At 38.0% G+C, this 21241-nt stretch overlaps 2 protein-coding genes and 1 pseudogene across 2 annotated transcripts; 1 reads left to right on the forward strand and 2 right to left on the reverse strand.

The window, feature by feature from the left end:
- Nucleotides 1-241: 241 nt before the first annotated feature.
- LOC126589646 (uncharacterized) lies at nt 242-5945 on the reverse strand. Its single transcript, XM_050255010.1, has 2 exons — nt 4815-5945; nt 242-539 (listed from the first exon to the last, which is right to left on the reverse strand). The coding sequence occupies exons 1-2, from the start codon at nt 5488-5490 to the stop codon at nt 442-444; spliced, it is 774 nt and encodes a 257-aa protein (XP_050110967.1). The 5' UTR covers nt 5491-5945; the 3' UTR covers nt 242-441.
- An 825-nt stretch (nt 5946-6770) lies between these two features.
- LOC126590256 (protein TIC 100-like) lies at nt 6771-12967 on the reverse strand (annotated as a pseudogene).
- A 617-nt stretch (nt 12968-13584) lies between these two features.
- LOC126589645 (beta-amyrin 28-monooxygenase-like) lies at nt 13585-19574 on the forward strand. Its single transcript, XM_050255009.1, has 3 exons — nt 13585-14684; nt 17546-17733; nt 19075-19574. The coding sequence occupies exons 1-3, from the start codon at nt 13670-13672 to the stop codon at nt 19378-19380; spliced, it is 1509 nt and encodes a 502-aa protein (XP_050110966.1). The 5' UTR covers nt 13585-13669; the 3' UTR covers nt 19381-19574.
- Nucleotides 19575-21241: the final 1667 nt, after the last annotated feature.

The following is a 21241-nucleotide window of genomic DNA, read 5'->3' on the forward strand; positions in this document are numbered from 1 at the left end:
CTTTAAATCCAAGTGAATAACGTTTCATTAAAAGCAAAATTTTGTAGATATTTACCCCTTAAATCCAAGTGTAATTGTTTGTCACTCAGTATTACGGTCTGATGGTATTCCTCTTCATTTAGAAGTGAGAGATCTTAAGTTCGAATCTCGTGGATGGTGAATTTAATACCAAATTAGACTGCTCATTGTGTGGCTTAGCCAAACTCTCCCTCCCTCTAGTGTAAAAATATCAATATACTCAAACAACAACAACAACAACAAAGCATTTTCCCACTAAGTGAGGTCGGCTATATGAATCCTAGAACGCCATTGCACTCGGTTTTGTGTCATGTCCTCCGTTAGATCCAAGTACTCTAAGTCTTTTCTTAGGGTCTCTTCCAAAGTTTTCCTAGGTCTTCCTCTACCCCTTCGGCCCTGAACCTCTGTCCCGTAGTCACATCTTCAAACCGGAGCATCAGTAGGCCTTCTTTGCACATGTCCAAACCACCGTAACCGATTTTCTCTCATATTTCCTTCAATTTCGGCTACTCTTACTTTACCTCGGATATCATCATTTCTAATCTTATCATTTCTCGTGTGCCCACACATCTAACGAAGCATCCTCATCTCCACTACACCCATTTTGTGTACATGTTGATGCTTCACCGCCCAACATTCTGTGCCATACAGCATCGTCGGCCTTATTGCCGTCCCATAAAATTTTCCCTTGAGTTTCAGTGGCCTACGACGGTCACACAACACGCCGGATGCACTCTTTCACTTCATCCATCCAGCTTGTATTCTATGGTTGAGATCTCCATCTAATTCTCCGTTCTTTTGCAAGATAGATCCTAGGTAGCGAAAACGATCGCTCTTTGGTATTTCCTGATCTCCGATCCTCACCCCTAACTCATTTTGGCCTCCATTTGCACTGAACTTGCACTCCATATATTCTGTCTTTGATCGGCTTAGGCGAAGACCTTTAGATTCCAACACTTCTCTCCAAAGGTTAAGCTTCGCATTTACCCCTTCTTGAGTTTCATCTATCAACACTATATCGTTTGCGAAAAGCATACACCAAGGAATATCATCTTGAATATGTTCTGTTAACTCATCCATTACCAACGCAAAAAGGTAAGGACTTAAGGATTGTTGATGCAAAAAATCAGTGAGGACTTTGGTACAACAGAAAGTATTAAGTTTGTGATCTTCGCTAGATTGCTCCGGTCATTAGTGTGGATAAGTACGTAAATGGATAGAGACAGGAAAGCAAACACAAGATGTACGTGGTTCACCCAGATTGGCTACGTCCACGGAGTAGAGGAGTTCTCATTAATTGTGAAGGGTTTACACAAGTACATAGGTTCAAGCTCTCATTTAGTAAGTACAAGTGAATGATTTAGTATAAATGACATTAGGAAATATTGTGGGAGAATGATCTCGTAATCACGAAACTTCTAAGTACCGAAGTGTGGTATCGTCTTCACTTGCCTTATCTGTCTCATAGGTAGATGTGACATCTTCTCTGGAAGTACTCTTCCTCTATCTAGGGGTGGTATCTTTAACTGGTGGAGATGCACAAGGTAATGTATCAATTTCACTTGAAGCTTATTTGTAGTTTCAGGCTTGGTCAAGCGCGATACAAACCATGTAGTAGGAGTCCCTCAAATCGCCGAGCTAGGGGATCTGCTGAAAGAGGTGACAGACAAGGTAAGCAATCAGAGCTCCAAGCTATCAGTCCCAGATCAGAAGTTTGATTTCAAGTTCCGGCTGATTGTTCTTATTCTCTCTATCTTGCAGGCAGCATGAAAGATAAAGAGAAGAAAAAGGAGAAGAGATGATATGAGATACTTTTGTTTTTGAAGAAGTAACTTTCCACAGGCTTATTCTTGAATTGGGCTGGAGGGTTTTCTGGTTTCCTCCAGAGTATAAGGCCGACTGAAGAATTTGAGGGTCAAAACAAGTCCATCAAATCTAGAGTACGTTCGACCCTGCTAATATGGGATACTTTTGTTGTTGACAAAGTAGTGGATGTATCGGCTCGTGTTTTGTTACGCTTGTCTCCACATGCTTCCTTGTATCCTTCTCACTTGCCCTATCTGTTCCTCAGGCAGATGTGGTATCTTCTCTGGAAGCATAATATGTTGAAGATGAGTACTCGAGAGCAATGCCAGGTAAGTAATCAGGTAAGGGTTTCCAGGCAGTCAGTTCCTGACTGGAAGCTTGATTCCAAGTGCTGACTGATTGCTCTCTTTCTCCTTGTCTTGCAGGTAAGAACAAGGCCAAAGGAAAAGACAGGGAAAAAGCATGATATGAGATACTCTTGCTTTTAACACTGATGATATGAGATATTCTTGCTCTGGTGTAGCTTGTTTGCAGATGTATTATCGGGGGGAAAGAAAGCTGAGTATTTCGAGAGGCTTCGTTGGGAGTGCCCTTTCAGATATGAGGAAGGGTTGAGCATTTTTGCAGGTCTGCCTGTTCGTTGAGGATGAAGGTCGACATATATAGGAGTCTCCCTAACAACAAGTAGTAATGCTATTCCTTTACCCTGCTTGGTCATAGCACGGTAGTGGGAGCTGCCAGCTTCACGTGTTTTAACTCTATCAGAGCACTTTGAAAAAATGGTCTGTGGTATCTGGAAAGCTGATGTTGCGTGTGAAGATTACAGACAAGCTTTATCCAAGGAGATCTGGCTCTCGAAGTTGAGAAAGCGGTGCCTCTTCGGTTTTCGAACAAGCAATCTTGTCGGGGATCTGGCTCTCGAGATTCGGAGAACGGTGCCTCTTCGATTTTTGAGAAAGCAATCCTGCTGGGAGTTTGGCTCTCGAGATTCGGAGAGCGGTGTCTCTTCGATTTTTGAGAAAGTAATCATGTTGGGAGTCTGGCTCTCGAGATTCGGAGGGCGGTGCCTTTTCAATTTTGGAGCAAGCAATCTTGTTATGAGTGTTTTCTCGAATGTGAGTAAAGGTTAGGCATGTTTGCCAGCCTACCTTGCCACGGAGCACAGAGGTTGACACACAGGGACTTTCCAATTATCTAGCAGTGGTGTTATTCCTTTACCCTTGTGGGTAATAATATAGTAGATAGACCTTCAAATTTATGTGTCTAAACATTGTTAATGCTGTTTCTTTGCTATTCTTTTACCCTTATTGGTCATAGCGATGTAGTGGGAGCTGCAAGCTTCATGTGTCTAAACTTTGTCAGAGATCTTTGGCAAAGTTATCTATGGTACCTATGAGCTGATGTTGCGTGTGGAAAGTGGATGATTGAACAATAAGATTCACGTGCTTTCTACTTCACCAGAAATTTTCGACAGAATGCCCGTAGTTTCCGCAAAGCTGAGTGTGCATGTGACAGGTGCTGACAAGGCTGAAAAAGCAGGTGCCTTTTCGATTTCTGAGATCGGCCCTCGTGGTCTCTGAGCAGCCCAGCTTTTGAGAAAGCAAACGCCTCTTCGATTTCTGAGCAGGCGCCTTTTTGATTTCTGAAGCTCTGTCGAGTGCATATTTTTATAGAGGCTGGCATTAAGTTCCAAAGCACACTTGAATCTCCACCAGTAGAAGCTCCATTCTTGCACTTCTAAGATCTTGATTTGTCCGACCTCTTCTCTCTTCAACACCTTTGAAAATGTCTGGCCCTTCAGACCGTCGTTTTGACTTGAACCTTGTTGAAGAGGCATCCATGCCTTCTCCAGACAACTTATGGCGCCCATCCTTCTTATCCTCTACTGGTCCTCTTACCGTTGGGGATTCCATGATGAAGAATGATATGACCGCTGCGGTGGTGGCCAGGAACCTTCTCATTCCCAAAGATAACAGACTACTTTCCAAACGGTCTGATGAGTTGGCTGTTAAGGATTCTCTGGCTCTCAGTGTTCAGTTTGCAGGTTCTGTGTCTAATATGGCCCAACGCCTATTTGCTCGAACCCGCCAAGTTGAATCATTGGCGGCTGAAGTAATGAGTCTCAAACAGGAGATTAGAGGGCTCAAGCATGAGAATAAATAGTTGCACCGGCTCGCACATGACTATGCTATAAACATGAAGAGGAAGCTTGACCAGATGAAGGAATCTGATGGTCAGATTTTACTTGATCATCAGACGTTTGTGGGTTTGTTCTAAAGGCATTTATTGCCTTCGTCTTCTGGGGATGTACCACGTAATGAAGCTCCAAATCATCAACCTCCGATGCCTCATCCTTCTAGGGTTCTGTCCAGTACTGAGGCTCCGAATGATCCCCCTCCGGTGCCTTCTCTTTCTGGGGCTCTACCGACTGCTGAGACTTCTCTTAAGCAACCTTTGTGAAGACTCCCTCTTATTTGTTTATTTTGACTCATGTATATGTACATATTTGTAACTTATCGGAGATATCAATAAATAAGCTTTGCTTCATTTCAACGTATTGTGTTAAATACACCAAAACCTTCTTCACTAAGTTCTTTGAATTTTTCTTTTGTTAAAGCTTGTATGTTGAAGCTTTGTGAGTGGAGCATATAGGTTGAGGTAGTGTTCCCTTAATTTCCCGAGTGAGGAAAACCTCTCGGTTGGTGACTTGAAAAATCCAAGTCACTGAGTGGGGTCGGCTATATGAATCTTAGAACGCTATTGTGCTCGGTCCTGTGTCATGTCCTCCGTTAGATCCAAGTACTCTAAGTCTTTTCTTAGAGTCTCTTCCAAAGTTTTCCTAGGTCTTCCTCTACCCCTTCGGCCCTGAACCTCTGTCCCGTAGTCGCATCTTCTAACCGGAGCGTCAGTAGGCCTTCTTTGTACATGTCCAAACCACCGTAACCGATTTTCTCTCAGCTTTCCTACAATTTTGGCTACTCCTACTTTACCTCGGATATCCCCATTCCTAATCTTATCCTTTCTCGTGTGCCCACACATCCAACGAAGCATCCTCATCTCCACTACACCCATTTTGTGTACGTGTTGATGCTTTACCGCCCAACATTCTGTGCCATACAGCATCGCTGGCCTTATTGCCGTCCTATAAAATTTTCCCTTGAGCTTCAATGGCATACGGCGGTCACACAATACGTCGGATGCACTATTCCACTTCATGCATCCAGCTTGTATTCTATGGTTGAGATCTACATCTAATTCTCCGTTCTTTTGCAAGATAGATCCTAGGTAGCGAAAACGGTCACTTTTTGGTATTTCCTGATCTCCGATCCTCACCCCTAACTCATTTTGGCCTCCATTTGCACTGAACTTGCACTCCATATATTCTGTCTTTGATCGGCTTAGGCGAAGACCTTTAGATTCCAACACTTCTCTCCAAAGGTTAAGCTTCGCATTTACCCCTTCCTGAGTTTCATTTATCAACACTATATTGTCTGCGAAGAGCATACACCAAGGAATATCATCTTGAATATGTCCTGTTAACTCATCCATTACCAACGCAAAAAGGTAAGGACTTAAGGATGAGCCTTGTTGTAATCCTACAGTTATGGGGAAGCTTTCGGTTTGTCCTTCATGAGTTCTTACGGCAATCTTTGCTCCTTCATACATATCCTTTATAACTTGGATATATGTTACTCGTACTCCTTTCTTCTCTAAAATCCTCTAAAGAATGTCTCTTGGGACCCTATCATACGCTTTTTCCAAATCTATAAAGACTATGTGTAAATATTTTTTCCCATCTCTATATATTTCCATCAATCTTTGTAAGAGATAGATTGCCTCCATGGTTGAGCGCCCTGGCATGAACCCGAATTGGTTGTCCGAAATCCGTGTCTATTGCCTCAATCTATGCTTAATGACTCTCTCCCAGAGCTTAATTGTATGACTCATTAGCTTAATACACCTATAGTTCATGCAATTTTGTACGTCGCCCTTATTCTTGTAGATAGGCACCAAAGTGCTCTTTCGCCACTCATTTGGCATCTTCTTCGTTTTCAAAATCCTATTGAAAAGGTCAATGAGCCATGCTATACCTGTCTCTCCCAAGACTTTTCACACTTCGATTGGTATATCGTCTGGGCCCACTGCTTTTCTATGTTTCATCTTCTTCAAAGTTACAACCACTTCTTCCTTCCTGATTCGACGATAAAAGGAGTAGTTTCTACACTCTTCTAAGTTTCTATGGCCCCCTTGCTCATTTAACACTGCATCCAGGTGCCGATGGAGATACAGCGACCCTTGCTCACTTATCACTGTGCTCGGGCCACACAGCGCGCCACTTACGGGTGACGCCCTAGCTTTAGCGCGATTTCGTTCTGGATTCATTTTCATAAGGATTCGACGTAACCGAGGAGTGCCGGCTGTTGACTACCTGACACCCTCCCCCTCCTCCTTTATCCGGGCTTGGAACTGGCAATGTAAGATAAATTTACACAGGCGGAGTTAAAAATTTCAATATACTCAAAAAAATAAAATAATAATCCAACCGTAACTGCACCCGTTCTACAATTTGATTGCTTCTCACTAATATTATCAATTGTGAGGGAGAGGCTAACATTAATTAGACATTTCAACTTATTTTATACTTTTCAGCCAAATTGCTTTGTGCACTACTATTTTTACTTGAGATGGACAAACCAAAGAACTTAGGAACTGTATCCAACTAACATGCTATTCTTATAGACAAGTAGGCATTGCCATGCGACTACTGACACTGACTTCCCAACTAAACTTGCAATCTAAGCAACATCTCCATCACCATAACGTGGAAGCTGGTATTGTCTGGTTGCAAACACAGATAATAGCATTACTCGTAAATCTTTAACCTCAAAATCTTTTGCAATCTACCCAAAAGCTGTCTATGATTCATAAGTATGAGACGATCCAAGGAAAGGAAAATTTTGGAGCCCCGGAGGAATAAGAGTTACACTTAACATCCTCCATATTATTATTAACCTAAAACGCATACATACAACGATATTGAGAATTACAAGAATACAATAACGGTGACAATGTCGCTGCATAGGCCCTCTTCACGACACCTAAAAGACATTCAAACTCAAATCATCGTCATCTTCATTTCCGTCTTGCTTGGGTTTGGAGGGAGAACCTCGAGTATGTATATGAAATTTAAGCTAGAAAAAAATGTGGCGCTTACAAAACTGACCCTCTTTCACCGCCATAGCGTACCAGTGTTATGTTAACTTGGAAGATAGTTGCGGTTTGCCATGTATAGTTTCTTCATAAGAGTTCAAACAATACACCGGGGTGTGGAGAGACAAAACGCTACATGATTCCGTCCCTTGTGCTACATGCGGCCAACTATGTTTTCTTGATCTCATCTCTTCTGAGCTTATTCTGGTATCCATGGATGTTGAATGAGGTGAGCATAATTGAGATATTGGCCGTATCCGACATAACCTCCCATTTGAGAAGTTTTTGGCTTCGAAGTTCAACTGTCTTTGACTAGTGGCTTTCAAGTTTACTTTTCGACCAACCACCGGAGGGAAACTGACTGAAACAGCTGAGAGGCAACTAGAGTCGTCATTGCATGAGGGAATAGTTGCGTTCAGCATTGCTGTACTCTTTTTCCAAGTCAAAAATGATCGTTGTAACCTCGATGGAACCTGCACAGCCAAAAAATAAAAGTTGTAAGAACTAGTTCAAATTGACAGGCATCACTCAAACTACGTTCTCTTACTACGGGGTACGGCCAAATTGAAAACACCAGCTGATATACCGATTAAAAGTCTTCATATTTTATGCGTCTATCACCAGCCTCTACTTTCAAATACGGATTATTAACTAATGCAACGTAATATAAAATAAAGGCTGCTGGCCTTATTTAGAGTGCCCTCAATCTTCAACGTATTTCAGAAAAACAATATGGGTTAGAAAGTGACAACGTTTATGATCAATCCATTAGACATAGTCTAACTTCTGAAGAACACTACTACCATAAGTTGTAACTACTTGAGGGATATATAGATAAGCTCCCATAACTCAAAAATCATTTGGTTAAGTGAATCTTAAATTTGAGCTACCATAATAATGTCCCCAACTGCACATCGATAGATGCACATGCCCAGATTTATGGTAGTCAGACAAATTTAAATTTTTTAAACTCTTAATTCACAAGAAAACTGATCCATTATTTCATTTGTAAATATAACCTATGCTCCAACTACATACTTTGTAGACAGACTAATTAACTCGTTCTACCAATTTATATGTGACTTGCGTATTCTATCTAAATTCTTGGCGAGGCATGGTGATAAATTTCGTAGGAGCATTTTTACACATGGAAAGATGACGAAGTGTGTAGTTCATAAAGACAAGAAGAGTTCTTGTTTCAATCATGAAAGCAATCTAGTTCAACAGTTTAAATCCTTAATGCAAATATAAACTGTCATCAACGTTAACTAGATACAAAAGATCAATCAAAGCCTCTACAAAAGTGGATTATGAGTTCAGAACTCTAATCGTCATGACTCATCCATCAACCAGTAAACAACTAATCAGACAGCACAACTACTCATTAAGAGGACACTACGCACTAGCATTTTACACATACCAAATCCTTATTAAATAATATAAATATAAACCTGGTGCAGCAATATAAGTCTATGATTTCTAATCCAAAAATTATAGACAAGTTCTTTATGAAGTTGCTTGGCTATGAGGTAAGGAAAAGATGCTGATTTGATCCAAAACCATGACATCATTTGGACTACCACAATTTAAACTTTCCTACTGCCTTAGCTAATATATTGATTGGCTACGGTTTTCATTTTTGGTAGTCTAAGGCCCTGGATAGCATATATGTCTTAACACCACAAGATATTCTATTCATAAACGCTGACTTATCACAACAACTTTATGAAATGAAATTCCAAGAAATATGTTGTAAAAGAAAAGTTCAGAACTCACTCCAGAGACGAGGCTACTTGAAGCAAATGCCAATGTAGACGAAGAAAATGGAGATTTACCAGGTTGTTTCCCCTCTGGCCATTTTTAGTTGCATCTTGATCTGCAGTTGCAGAACCAAAACTTGATGGCGCAACATCATCCTCATCTTCATCTTCCTCTTCCTCTTCATCTTCATCCTCTTCAACTAAGGGTTTCTCATCTTGCTTAGCCGATGCAGCAGAAGTATCTTCTTCCTCCTGCAAACCCATTTCGACCTTCTCCTCCTCTTTCTCTCTCCTCTTTAACTCCCCATCCACATCCTCAATTACCTCTTCGAGGCACAACTCAGCCTCTACAAGTTCAAGTTCTTTTTCAATCAACTTCAACTTCACCTCACCGGCTTTCCTCTTCTCTTCAGTCCATTTCTCCACATTTTCAAAAATGGGCTTGCATGCATTTTCCACTGCTGATACTACACGCATCCATAAATTTTTCTTCGTCGCATCAACATTTCTTCCATAGAACTCATCAAAACCAAGGGGAAGGAACTCCACCTTTTTTAGGTCCACCTCTTCCCCATCTTTCAGAAGCGGCTGCCAAAATAAGCGCACCCCATATTTTTCATCATTAATATAGTTGATTAACCGTCCAGTTCATGTGTGTAAGATTATGGGATCTTCAGTATATACAAGCTTCGATGGGTCTTCAGGATCAGGCTCTGGTCCCTTGATAACAAGAACAAATTCTGGAGTTTCATCTGATCAAGCAAATGTAACATATATTTAGTGGGCAACTTGACTTTGTCCTTTTTGGCCGAAGACCAAACCACACATTATATTCGGAGAAACAGAAAACCGAACGGAATTCTATGAAGAAGCCACTGGCTCATGTGGCCAGGTAACACCTCTCAATTTTACAATGGAAAGATAAAAGGGTTCATCAAATTGAGTTTTTCGTATGTTCGGAAGATCTCTAACATTCTGCACTCCGAAAAAATGAGTGGATGTGCAGAGCAAATTTTTTTAAATGGATGCGAGATGGGGGAAAGGGGGTATGTCTATGGATGATGAAATTAATACCCTTTGACCACCAGTATTCAAGCTCAGCAGGCATGGGTATCCTCAGTGGAGCTTTATAGAAAGAGTTCAACCACATTTCCCTTTCTTCATCAACCTCATGCACATATGTTTTCCAATAATCAGGTACCTGACAAAGAGTATAAATACTTTTCTATGAGAAAAGAAATATTACATACTCAACTTCTTAAACCTAACCAATCAATTTCCTGACTAATTAAGGTATATTGATTTACTTTCATTTGTTTTATGTGAAATATTTTACCAGCCATAAACAATTGATGATAACTTACTTCATAAAATTGGTTTATGAAGCCTGGTGCCATCCAAACATCATCATCTTCATAAAAGTAGGGATGTTGAGGATCACCATAAGGTCCCATTTCTTCCCTAACCACTTTAAAAGAAAAGAAGTTCCATTGTCATGAACCAAGGAGAGATCACAGAGTACACAGAAGCTGAACGGATCTTATGGTATAAACCAGATCTACATGATGCAAGAATTACAATAGTAATTCAAAGTTCCTGTGTACACAAATTTACAAAATCAACAAAATCTGCATTTTCTGAGGGCCAGATTATCAGAAAAATATTAATAATAAATGAAGCAAGGCCTCAAAAAGCGCTCAACTAAACTTATGCAAACTTATAAGGGGTGTTCAAGAATTATTGGCATCTCTTCAGTAAAAATAATGCGTACATTCCATAGTCTGCTGAAATGCTATTGTTTCTTTTTGGTCAATGTCCTCAAATGGTATCTATATGGACAATTTTATCCATGAATAAATACTAACAATATGCAAGTCATATTCCTGACAACAACGGTATATGTTTTAGTGCATATTTAGTCAACCTCTGGCCAGAAACTTCCAACTATAAAAGTTGAGTTCAAATTTCAGTTTCTACAGGATACAACAATTTGCAACTTAACATCCATGGAAGGCAATTATTAGTATTAAAAACATACTTCCATCAGGCTTGTTGACAAATATCCGAGCCTTAGCAGCAGCCACTTCTGCAATACCCGCATGCAGCTGAAAAGCAACCAACACATTAGTGAAATCTTCGCACAGATGGTAACTTTCACCTCTGTACTTGTAATGTAAGTATAATGCATCAAAGAAGGAACATATATTTTTACCGCTGATATATCCTCATCCCAACCAGTATCATCCTCCACAAACTCCCCAAATAGAACCTACCCTGCATGCAAAGAGAAGATAAAGTACCTTAACTCAACAACCATAATATAGTATCAAGCTGTTACAAACAGGGGCAGAACTTTCACATTATTTGATGCCCTACATGTTATTTCATTACTTTCCACTGTAAATTTTTTCACTAGCATCTCCTACAACCATCTTGTATTGCTCGAGAGTATACTGGGATTTCCCACTGTCCCACGTTTATTAGAGAGAGGCTGTCGTTGTAACCTAGGGATCTAATTTTGAGTTAAGCGAGTTTGCGCGAGAGCATTTTCAGGATGGATGATCCACTGGGAAGTTCTCGTGTGAGTTCCTAAAAACAAAACCGTGAGGACGGGATCGGGGCCCAAAGCGGACAATATCGTGCTACGATGGAGTCGAGCCCGAGATGTGATGGGGGCCCAAGCCAGGATGTGACATCTAAGGGACAAAATAGACATAAAAATAAGAACTAAAATATTTAAACCTATATTAAGTGCCATCAAGTTGCTGATGTGGATAAATGGGTTTTCCTATAATTTGTAGGCTTAAATGTTAAAATGGTCTTTGTGTTTTATTTATTGGGTCAATTTAATCCATGTGTTTACAATTTGGTCAATTTGGTCCTTGTGTTTATCTTCATTAGCCAATTAAGGACATTTTCATTTAATTTATGTAAAAAATTTATAAATTATTACAAACTTATTTATAAAATTATTTTAAAATGAAATAAAATTAAAAGAAAAATTATTCTCCTCCTAACTTGCCAACTTCCTCCCTAACATTACCCCCTCTTTTTTTTATGTCACAACCTTAATCATTTTTCATATTGGAAGCTTTATCTCTTATATGTGTAATTTCTCATTGATTTGGATTTTTTTGTGAAGAGAAAGGGTAATTATATCTCATATAATTTTTCTTATGGTTTTTTTTTAAAAGAGATTGAATTAAATGTCCTTAATTAGCTAACAGTGACAAATACGAGGACTAAATTAGCCAAATAAAAAACACAAGGACTAAATTGGCCATATGACTATAACACAGAGACCATTTTGACATTTAAACCTAATTTGTATAACTTTTTTTTAACAAACGATATTCTTTATACTAAAGAGAAAAATATGAATTTAACCTCACAATCAACAATAATTTGTATAAATGACTGGTCTAAATCAATCAATCATAAAATCCAATGTATATTTGAATATAATTAAGGACTCTACACTGTGAATTGTATTTCAAAGGGGATTTTCATGCAGAAAAAGGGCCAGCAGCCTTAGTTTGAATTGTGCAAAGTGTATTTCAAAGGGGATTTTCGGGGATTTTCATGCAGAAAAAGGGCCAGCAGCCTTAGTTTGAATTGTGCGAAGTGTATTTCAAAGGGGATTTTCATGCAGAAAAAGGGCCAGCAGCCTTAGTTTGAATTCCTTGTGCATGACTTTATATGAATCATGTATTTTCATGGGGTATTTTGATTGGGTCCAACGTAACTAAAAATTAGAGCTATTTCAAAAGTCAAAAGTCACTAAAAATTGAACTTATTTCAAAAGTAGGCCTATAGAATTGGACCTATTTCACAATTTCCCTATTTTCATCGTACCTAGAAGAAGCAAACGGTAGAGAGAGGATCCTTGTCGGATCCTCTTTGTGAAGATCTCAGAGATCCTTCAATTGTACGGTCAGTTTTTGTTAGGTACAGTTTATATTCAATTTTAAATAATAAAATATACAATGATTTCTGACTTCAAGATGTACAATGAACGGATGTGATTGGAGGATCCTCACAAAGAGGATCCGGTGAGGATTCTCCTGGCAAACGGTAAGCAAAGAGGGCCATATAAAATGGAAAATGATCCTCTCCGAATCCACTTTGTGAGGATCATAGGGATCCCCACATCCTAACCGCTCATCGTACATTATGCAGTCAGTTTTCTTCAGATACTATTTGTGTTTAATTTTAAATAAAAAAAATCAAAATTTCTGATCGTACGATATATAATAAACGGATCCCCACAAAGTTGATCCAGATGAGATCCAATTCTATATAAAATTAAGCTATGTTAAATATTAAAATATTAAAATATTACAATTAAGCCATATAAAATATTAATATTATTAAAATATTTTAATATTTAACATAGCTTAATTTTATAGGAAAACTAATGAAAATAACTTGAAAACTTTGAGTTTTAATGATAAGGACAAAATAAAGGGTAAAGTGAATAGTACCAGGATTGACTTTTTAGTGTAAAAATGTGGTTTTTCGTTAAAGTGAACAGTACCAGGTGTTTTTCGTTAAAGTTCCCTAATTTTATTTGGCCGTCTTTGTTTACCGTTTGCTTCTTCCAGGTAATATTTTAATAGAAAAAAATATTTTAATATTAAAATAATATTGCAAGTGGTCAACTACCACATTGGTGGAGATGAGTGTTGTCCATGCACTACGATATGGGTTTGAACTCCGTCAGTTTCCTAATAACATCTAATCTAACAAATTTATCATTTTAAGAAAAAAAATATTATAGAGGGACTGCTATCTCCGGTATTTTCCTTTATTTCATTGATCCATCCATTGTTAATATATATAGAGGATCGATTTTATAGCTTGCTTCGAGCACAATGGAGCTTTTGTACATGATCTTAATTAGTTTTGTGCTTGCCTGTGTTTCTCTCTGCTATGTTTTTAACCATATTCGTGTCGCCGCCGGCACGAGAAAGGAAAAACTTGATCGTCATCCGCTCCCACCAGGAAGCACAGGATGGCCAATCATCGGTGAAACCCTAGAGTACCTGCGCACGGCCAAAAAGGGTGTCCCGGAAATTTTCATGTTAGACAGGATTAACAGGTACTTGTCATCCGCTGGCAACTCTTGCAAAGTTTTCAAGACATCGTTGTTGCTTCAAGACATGGCAGTGCTATGCACTGCGGGCGGAAACAAGTTCCTCTTTTCGAACGAGGAAAAACTGGTCAAGTCGTGGTGGCCGGCTCACTTGGATAAGATTATCGTTGGCAACTCAGAAAAAACACTCAATATCACTGAGGAGTCTAATCGATTTCGCATGATTCTCGCTCCGTATCTGAAGCCTGCCGGCCTCCAAAAGTATGTAGGAACCATGGATTCGGTCACCAAAAAGTATTTGGTTACCTTTTGGGACCATAAAGATCAAGTGAAGGTTCACCAACATGCAAAGAAATATGCGTTTACGTTGGCATGTAAACTCATGTTAGATGTGGAGGATCCACAAGTATTGGACAAACTAGAGGGGCTATTGAAGGATTTGTCTTCTGGGTTCACGGCATTGCCAATCGATCTTCCGGGCACAACATTTAACCGAGCCATTCGAGGATCGACGCAACTCAGGGAAGAAATTGAGAAGATTGTGGTTGAGAGGAGGATAAAGCTTTCCACTGCTAGTGCCAATAGTATGGTCGACGAGGATGGTGATCACGGAGATATGTTGTCGAGCTTACTCATGGAGACATATAGCGACGGGCAACAGATAAGCGAATCGGAGATTGCGGACAAGCTGTACGGTGTTATAGTTGCTGGCTACGACAATCTAAGCAGTGTGTTGGCTACCATTATCATGTATCTGGCGGAGTTTCCTCAAGTCCATGACGCCGTCCTTAAAGGTAATTAAGCTGTATTTTCATGGATTTATTATGAACATACAGTTTGGGATAGTGGTGTTTTTTAAAACAGCTTATAAAAACAAGGGTAAACTATATTTTACATCTTAGATTTAGGTACAATAACAACCTCATACAACATGTATAAAACATTTCAATCTTATACATTAGTTATCATTTTATTTCAATTTCATACAATCGTTAAAAAATCTGTTAAGTTAATCTTTAAGTGATAACATGATAATAGTGGACTCTAAAATTTTGTTGACGTGATTGCTTGCTTGTGCCACGTGGCAAAACAACTAATAAAAAATATTTTAATAAAATATCAATTCTTTTGTTAAATTTTTGTAATAAAAAGGGCAAAAAATAAGAAAAAGAAAAACCAAACCCTCCCCAGTCCCCGGCCGTTCATCCTATCCCCTTTGGTTTTATAATTAAAAACTTAAAAAAATAGAAAGGAGAAAAAGGAAAACCCCAAATTTTTCCAAAAAAAAAGAAAAAGGAAAACCCTAAATCCTACCCAGTCCCACGCCCCCCACATTCTCCAAGCCCACGGCACCCCCGCCGTCGTCCTCTCCACTTAGCCATTCTCTCCGGCCCCGACCGTATTCGCCGTCCGCAACACCTGATTCCAGAACTCCGTCCTCGATTACAGCGTCGCCTACTTCCTCACCTCGTCTTCTTCCCCAGCCACATCCTCTTCTCCGGCAACCACCTCGCCACTCTTCGTCTTCCTCACCTGCAGCTACGTCGCCTTGCACGGCGCATTATCCACTCTCCCTCCTGATCCTCGCCGATGTCGCTAGCCTTTGCCAGAACTTCACTGACGGATTGATTCCGTGGTGGGTTTGGGTTTCTTGGATTGAGGTGGCGATGGCTGCCATTTTTGTTAGCATTTTGTGGATTTCGAATCTCTGGGAGGAATTGGAAAAGAAAACTAGATAGAAAAAAAAATCAAGAAGGAGAGGAAGAACGGCGTGGGACTGGCGAATTGGAATAGAAAACTGGTTGAAGAAACCAAAGGGGAGGGGAGAGGATGAATGGCGCTGAACTGAAGAAGGTTCGGCTTTTTTATTTTTTATTTTTTTAATAATTATATTATACAAATATTTTAACAAAAAAATGATATTTTATTAATTATATTTTTTTTTGGCCATGTGGCACAAGCTGGCAGCGACTTCAGCAAAAATGTAGAACCAATCACTACTACCACGTTATCACTTAACATTTAATTTAATAGATTTTTTAACGGTGGTATAAAATATAAATAAAATAATAACTAAGGTATGAGATTGAAATATTTTAAAAATATTGTATGAAGTTGCAATTATACTTAAATTTGAGAGGGTAAAATATAATTTGCCCTAAAAACAATTTGAAACATCAAATGAGTTTGGTAAAATAAAATAAAATGTGTGTGTGTTTTTCTTTTTTAAATTGCTATCAATGACAAAACAAAAGCATATAAAAGTATAAGTAGGGTTTACTATGTTTTAAAAAAAAGTTTTATTTTTCAAAGCATAGTAATGAGTACCTAGTTTTACTAAACACTCAAGTAACTTTATTTTATAATAATTTATTTTTACAATACAGAAAAAATAATTTTTTTAAAAAATACATCAATACCAAACTAACCCGTAGTCTAAACTACTCAATTTGCAACAACAATTTAAGGATTAGAAGGATGACTACGACCATGATCATTAGAGCAAGTCCATCCCTAAGGACTTTGTACCAGCATCCAGCGCATTTATCCATTCAAGTGAACAGTAATAGATTGGAGTGAACAGTAATAGGCCAAGGTATCTCCACTCCTAAAAAAATGCGCTGGCACCCAACGCATTTATTTGGTGTGTTTTTTTTTTTTAAGTTTATTTCGGATAAGATTTTTAACCAATTTCGGATAAAATTTCAAATAAACTTAAAAAAAAATACACACTAAAATAAAATTACATACTCATCAAATAAACTTAAAAAAAACACACTAAATAAATGTGGTGTAAGGTGGAAGATGAGGGTTACATATTTATAGAAAAAAAATAACTTTTTTAAAATTTTATTGTATTTAAAAAAAATTATGTATTTTTTAATATTTTTAATTAATTTTAATGTAGTTAATTAATCTGGATCATTGGATTTGAAAAATATTCAAATCCAAGAGCCCAGGATCAGCCACATGGCCACGCGCCAGCAAATGGCCCGGCTTCTTGGTCAGCCTATTTTGTTTTGGCCTAGAGACCAGCATGGGCTGGGTGCCAGGCTGTTGAACGGGCTGGAGGACATGGATAGGGTGCTGGGCTGCTATTTGGACTGAGTGCTGGGCAAAGTCCACTCGGGTGGACTTGCTCTTAGATATTTTTTTGTAAAAAACATGGTCTTTAATTGAGGATTTAGAAAATAAATGGTCCATATCTTGAAATGTGGTTGTAGGGTGGACGGAAATGAAGTTGTAGAGTGGACAAAAATGACTTAAGTCATTGCTAAACCAGTTAATATACATAATTTCACTTTTCTCAACTAATATATATAATAATATTTGCTTACTTTTCTATACTATCTATTAATAGACCACTGTTTGTAAGCCAAAAACTAAGAGACTATCTATTATCTATTAGTAAAACACTTTTTGTCAAACAAAAAACAAGGAAAATGCTATTATACCTTTCCATGCTTAATTGAAAGAAAATATCATGAAAGAAAAATTATGGGCACTTAAGTACTTTGCACAAAAAAAAAAAAAAAAAAAAAAAAAGATTTGGTATATATTTTTTTCCATCCACATATCATCAAAGCACGTGTCTATTAAGAATAATAACTAAACCTAACTACTTAATTCGGTGGCCAAAATTAAACTTGAACAGAACAAATGGAGATTGCAAACTCAAAAGCAGCAGGAGAGCTGCTGAACTGGGGGGACGTACAAAAGATGAAATATTCATGGAGCGTGTCGTGTGAAGTGATGAGATTGTTGCCCCCAAATCTTGGGACTTTTAGAGAGGCCACCACCAACTTCGTTTATGAAGGACATCTAATACCAAAGGGAATGAAGGTAAATTATTTATAACTATTATAATTTATATAATGATAAAATTATTACTACTATATGCACAAACTTTATGTATGTGAATATTTAATTTTTATTGTTGTTTTAAAATGGAAAAGGGAGCGGAAGAGAGAGAACGTGGGAATGAGGAGAGAGGTGTTTATTCTCTCTCTCTCTCTCTCTCTTTGTTTTTTTTTAATTTTTAATATTAGAGATAAATTAAGATCATATGTGAGTAAGGCTTAAAAAAAGTAAAATTTAGTTCTTGCGAAATTGCATTAGTGTCCATGATTTTGTGTTGTGATTGAAGATTAAATTGTGTTTTCACTTTGTTTTAATTAACAAAGAAGTTTTTGTAATTAATAGGTAGATTATTATTGTTAGTGGAATGACGGTAATTATAAATTAAATAAATCTTGGGGGTGTAGTCAATTTAGATTTCAGAAAATTTTATGGAAATTTTTAAGTGACAGATTTTAGAAGATTTTTAATGGACATTTTAATAGACTCTACAATTTTATATAGATTTTGACATATTTATATTAATTTCTAATATAAGTTTCTATAAATTTGTATGAACTTCTTTCATAAATTTCTTAAGATTTCTAAGCATCACCAAACCTAGTTAGAAAGCTGCGAGTGCTCTCATTGTAACCGTTCTACTAAACATTAGTGAACACTATTTTAATATAAAAAACATGTAGAACTAGTTAAACATTATTGAACACTATTTTAATATCAAATAAATCTTACTTCACTCACTATTAATAATTTAAAAGTATTCAAAAAAACATTTATAGGTTGTTATAATAATTTGGGTTAAGCCATATATTAGACTGATCATAATAATTTGATATCAAACTCGTTATAGACAACATTAAAACCTAAGACCTTGTAAAAAGAAATATCGCTACACCAAATGACAATCAACCTACGAAAACCAATCTTAGACATTCATCACTAGTCTCCTACATAATTAAGAGGGACTTTTTATGAATAGGGAGATCATTAACTATATGGTCATCGCCCTGAATATTTCGTTTTTATTGGGAACATTGTGTCCGTGTATTTGTCCTGTTATATTGTTAGATGACTATGGTTTCATATTTCATTGATTTCCTTGTGAGATTGATCCTTGAAAATCAACTTAATTGTGTCGTGGATCTATTTGTGATATCCCTTTTTGGTGAAGATTGATTAAAGAGGGAACCCTCTTAAGTTATGGGTAATGTATATATATGAGCGTACTGGACGTGATATATATGATATTTTTTAGTACAATATATATAAATGAGTTTAGTTTAACTTTGATTACATTTGTATATGCATGCATGGATGAATAAGCAGTTGCATTGGAATGTGAATTCGACACATAAGAACCCAGAATGCTTCCCGAATCCAGAAAAGTTTGATCCGTCGAGGTTTGAGGGAAAAGGACCACCTCCTTTTGCATTTGTTCCTTTCGGAGGAGGACCTCGAATGTGTCCCGGCAAAGAATACTCTCGACTCAAAATACTGGTGTTCATGCACAACGTGGTCACCAAATACAAGTGGGACAAGGTTTTTCCTGACGAGAAATTCATATGGGCACCTGTGCTTCGTCCAACCAAAGGACTTCCAATTAAGCTTTTTCCTCACAATAAATCCAATTAACAACGTCGTAAGCCCTTAAAAATAATTAATGGATGATCAACGATCCTATGAATACATGTAATGCTATTGGAAACTGTATTTGGTTTTAGCTATTAATTATTGTTATTGTATGAATCTATAGTTTGTAGTCTACACGCGAATCCTATTCATGTATATGATTTTATTAATGGAATAAAGATTGTAAAAGTTAATCACGTTTGAATTTCCCTTTTTCTTTTAAGTTGTCATATATATAGAAAATTTTCTTTGATATAGTTGGTCAATTTAGTTGAAAATCAGAGTACGCAACAAACAGATATATTTAATACAAATGATAAATTTCAATTTACTATCTTAAAGTTTCGTGGTTTTCAACATTTGGTATATGAAGTTTTTTTCGTTCCAGAGTTATACCTAAAATGTTAATTTTGGGACTGTCTCGTACATCCATTAGAGTTCTCAGTAGACAATTCAAGGAAAAAAAAAAAAAAACAAAACAAAACCCACCCGTCTTGTACCTCCCCCAACCCCTTCCCTCCCTTCTTTCCTCTGCAACCCGTACCCTCCCTTTTAACAAAGATCAAATGCAGCAGGCAGCAACACAATTCCAATTCAAAAGTTAAACATCTTCGTACACAAGTAATCAGAAACTTGCCTGATTTCGGCGCTAAGGAAAGCCGTGGGTGGTGGTGGGGGGGGGGGGGGGGCGTTGCGGCCTTTGCTGGTAGCAGCAGCTTCAACAGAACTCACATTCGAATCCGAAAAACCAATTGCAAGAATTGCCTGGTCCGACAGCCGTGTTCGAGTTCGGCGCTTCCCAAATCCCAGTTCATCCTAAAATCCGAAACTTCAAACCTCTGCCATATACAAAAACTAGAACCAGTTTCCGAGGTAATTTTTCACCTTCTTCTCGATCTGTGTATTTACATCTCTAAATACCAATCTGGGTAATGATTATTTTGTGGCTAAAATCCCCGTGATTGTTGACTCTTTTGATGGATTTGCAGGGAAGAAGATGGAGTTCTGGGGCGGCGGACACGTGGCGTTGAGTTTTGTGCTGGTGGGTTTTCTAGTTTTGTGCCGATTGGAAGGGTCGCTAGGGTTGAGGTTCGTGATAGACAGGGAAGAGTGCTTTTCTCACGATGCACAAGTCTTGATTTGTATTAGGATTCCTATAATTGTGGGATTCTTACCATATTTAGTTTCCTAGTTAGGATGTAATTATTTTCCCTTATTCTTTCCCATATTTGTATAGGGTTAAATATATACCTTTGTTTGAGATGAAATACACATATCATTGAAAAACATTCTTTCTTCTTGGCACCAGAGCCGGGTTAGAAAAGGAAAACACCGAACCCTAATTGCATTTTTTCCACTGCCATGTCCCTGATCAATTGCAGCGAGCAACTTAGAGTTGTTGCTGCCCGTTTCCTGATCGATTGCAGCGAGCAACTGAGAAGTTGTTGTTGCCCCGTGAATTCGTTCGTATTGTTCCAAAGCCCCATCAAAACTGTAGTTTTTTTTCTGCCCAGTTTGTATTAGTCAGTTCCAACGTCCCATGGCTGAAGAAAAGGGGGTTGGTTCTCAGATTGTTCCAGCGGTTGCTCCAATTATGGTGCAGTCAAAGAATTCAAGCTTTAATATTGGTATGGTTTTGGATGAAAAGAACTATGATTTATGGGCTCCTCTTATTCAAATCCATATTGCTGGAAGGAAGAAGATGGGATATCTTTGTGGGTCTATCAAGACACCTAACGAAGACGATCCTAAATATGATGATTGGTTTTTTGAAGATCAAAAAAATTAAGAGTTGGCTTTTGCCTTCAATGAAGCCTGAGATTATGAAACGGTACATTCGGTTGTCTACATCGAAGGAAATTTG

The sequence above is a fragment of the Malus sylvestris genome, chromosome 11, assembly GCF_916048215.2.
Source record: "Malus sylvestris chromosome 11, drMalSylv7.2, whole genome shotgun sequence".
NCBI lineage: Eukaryota > Viridiplantae > Streptophyta > Magnoliopsida > Rosales > Rosaceae > Malus > Malus sylvestris.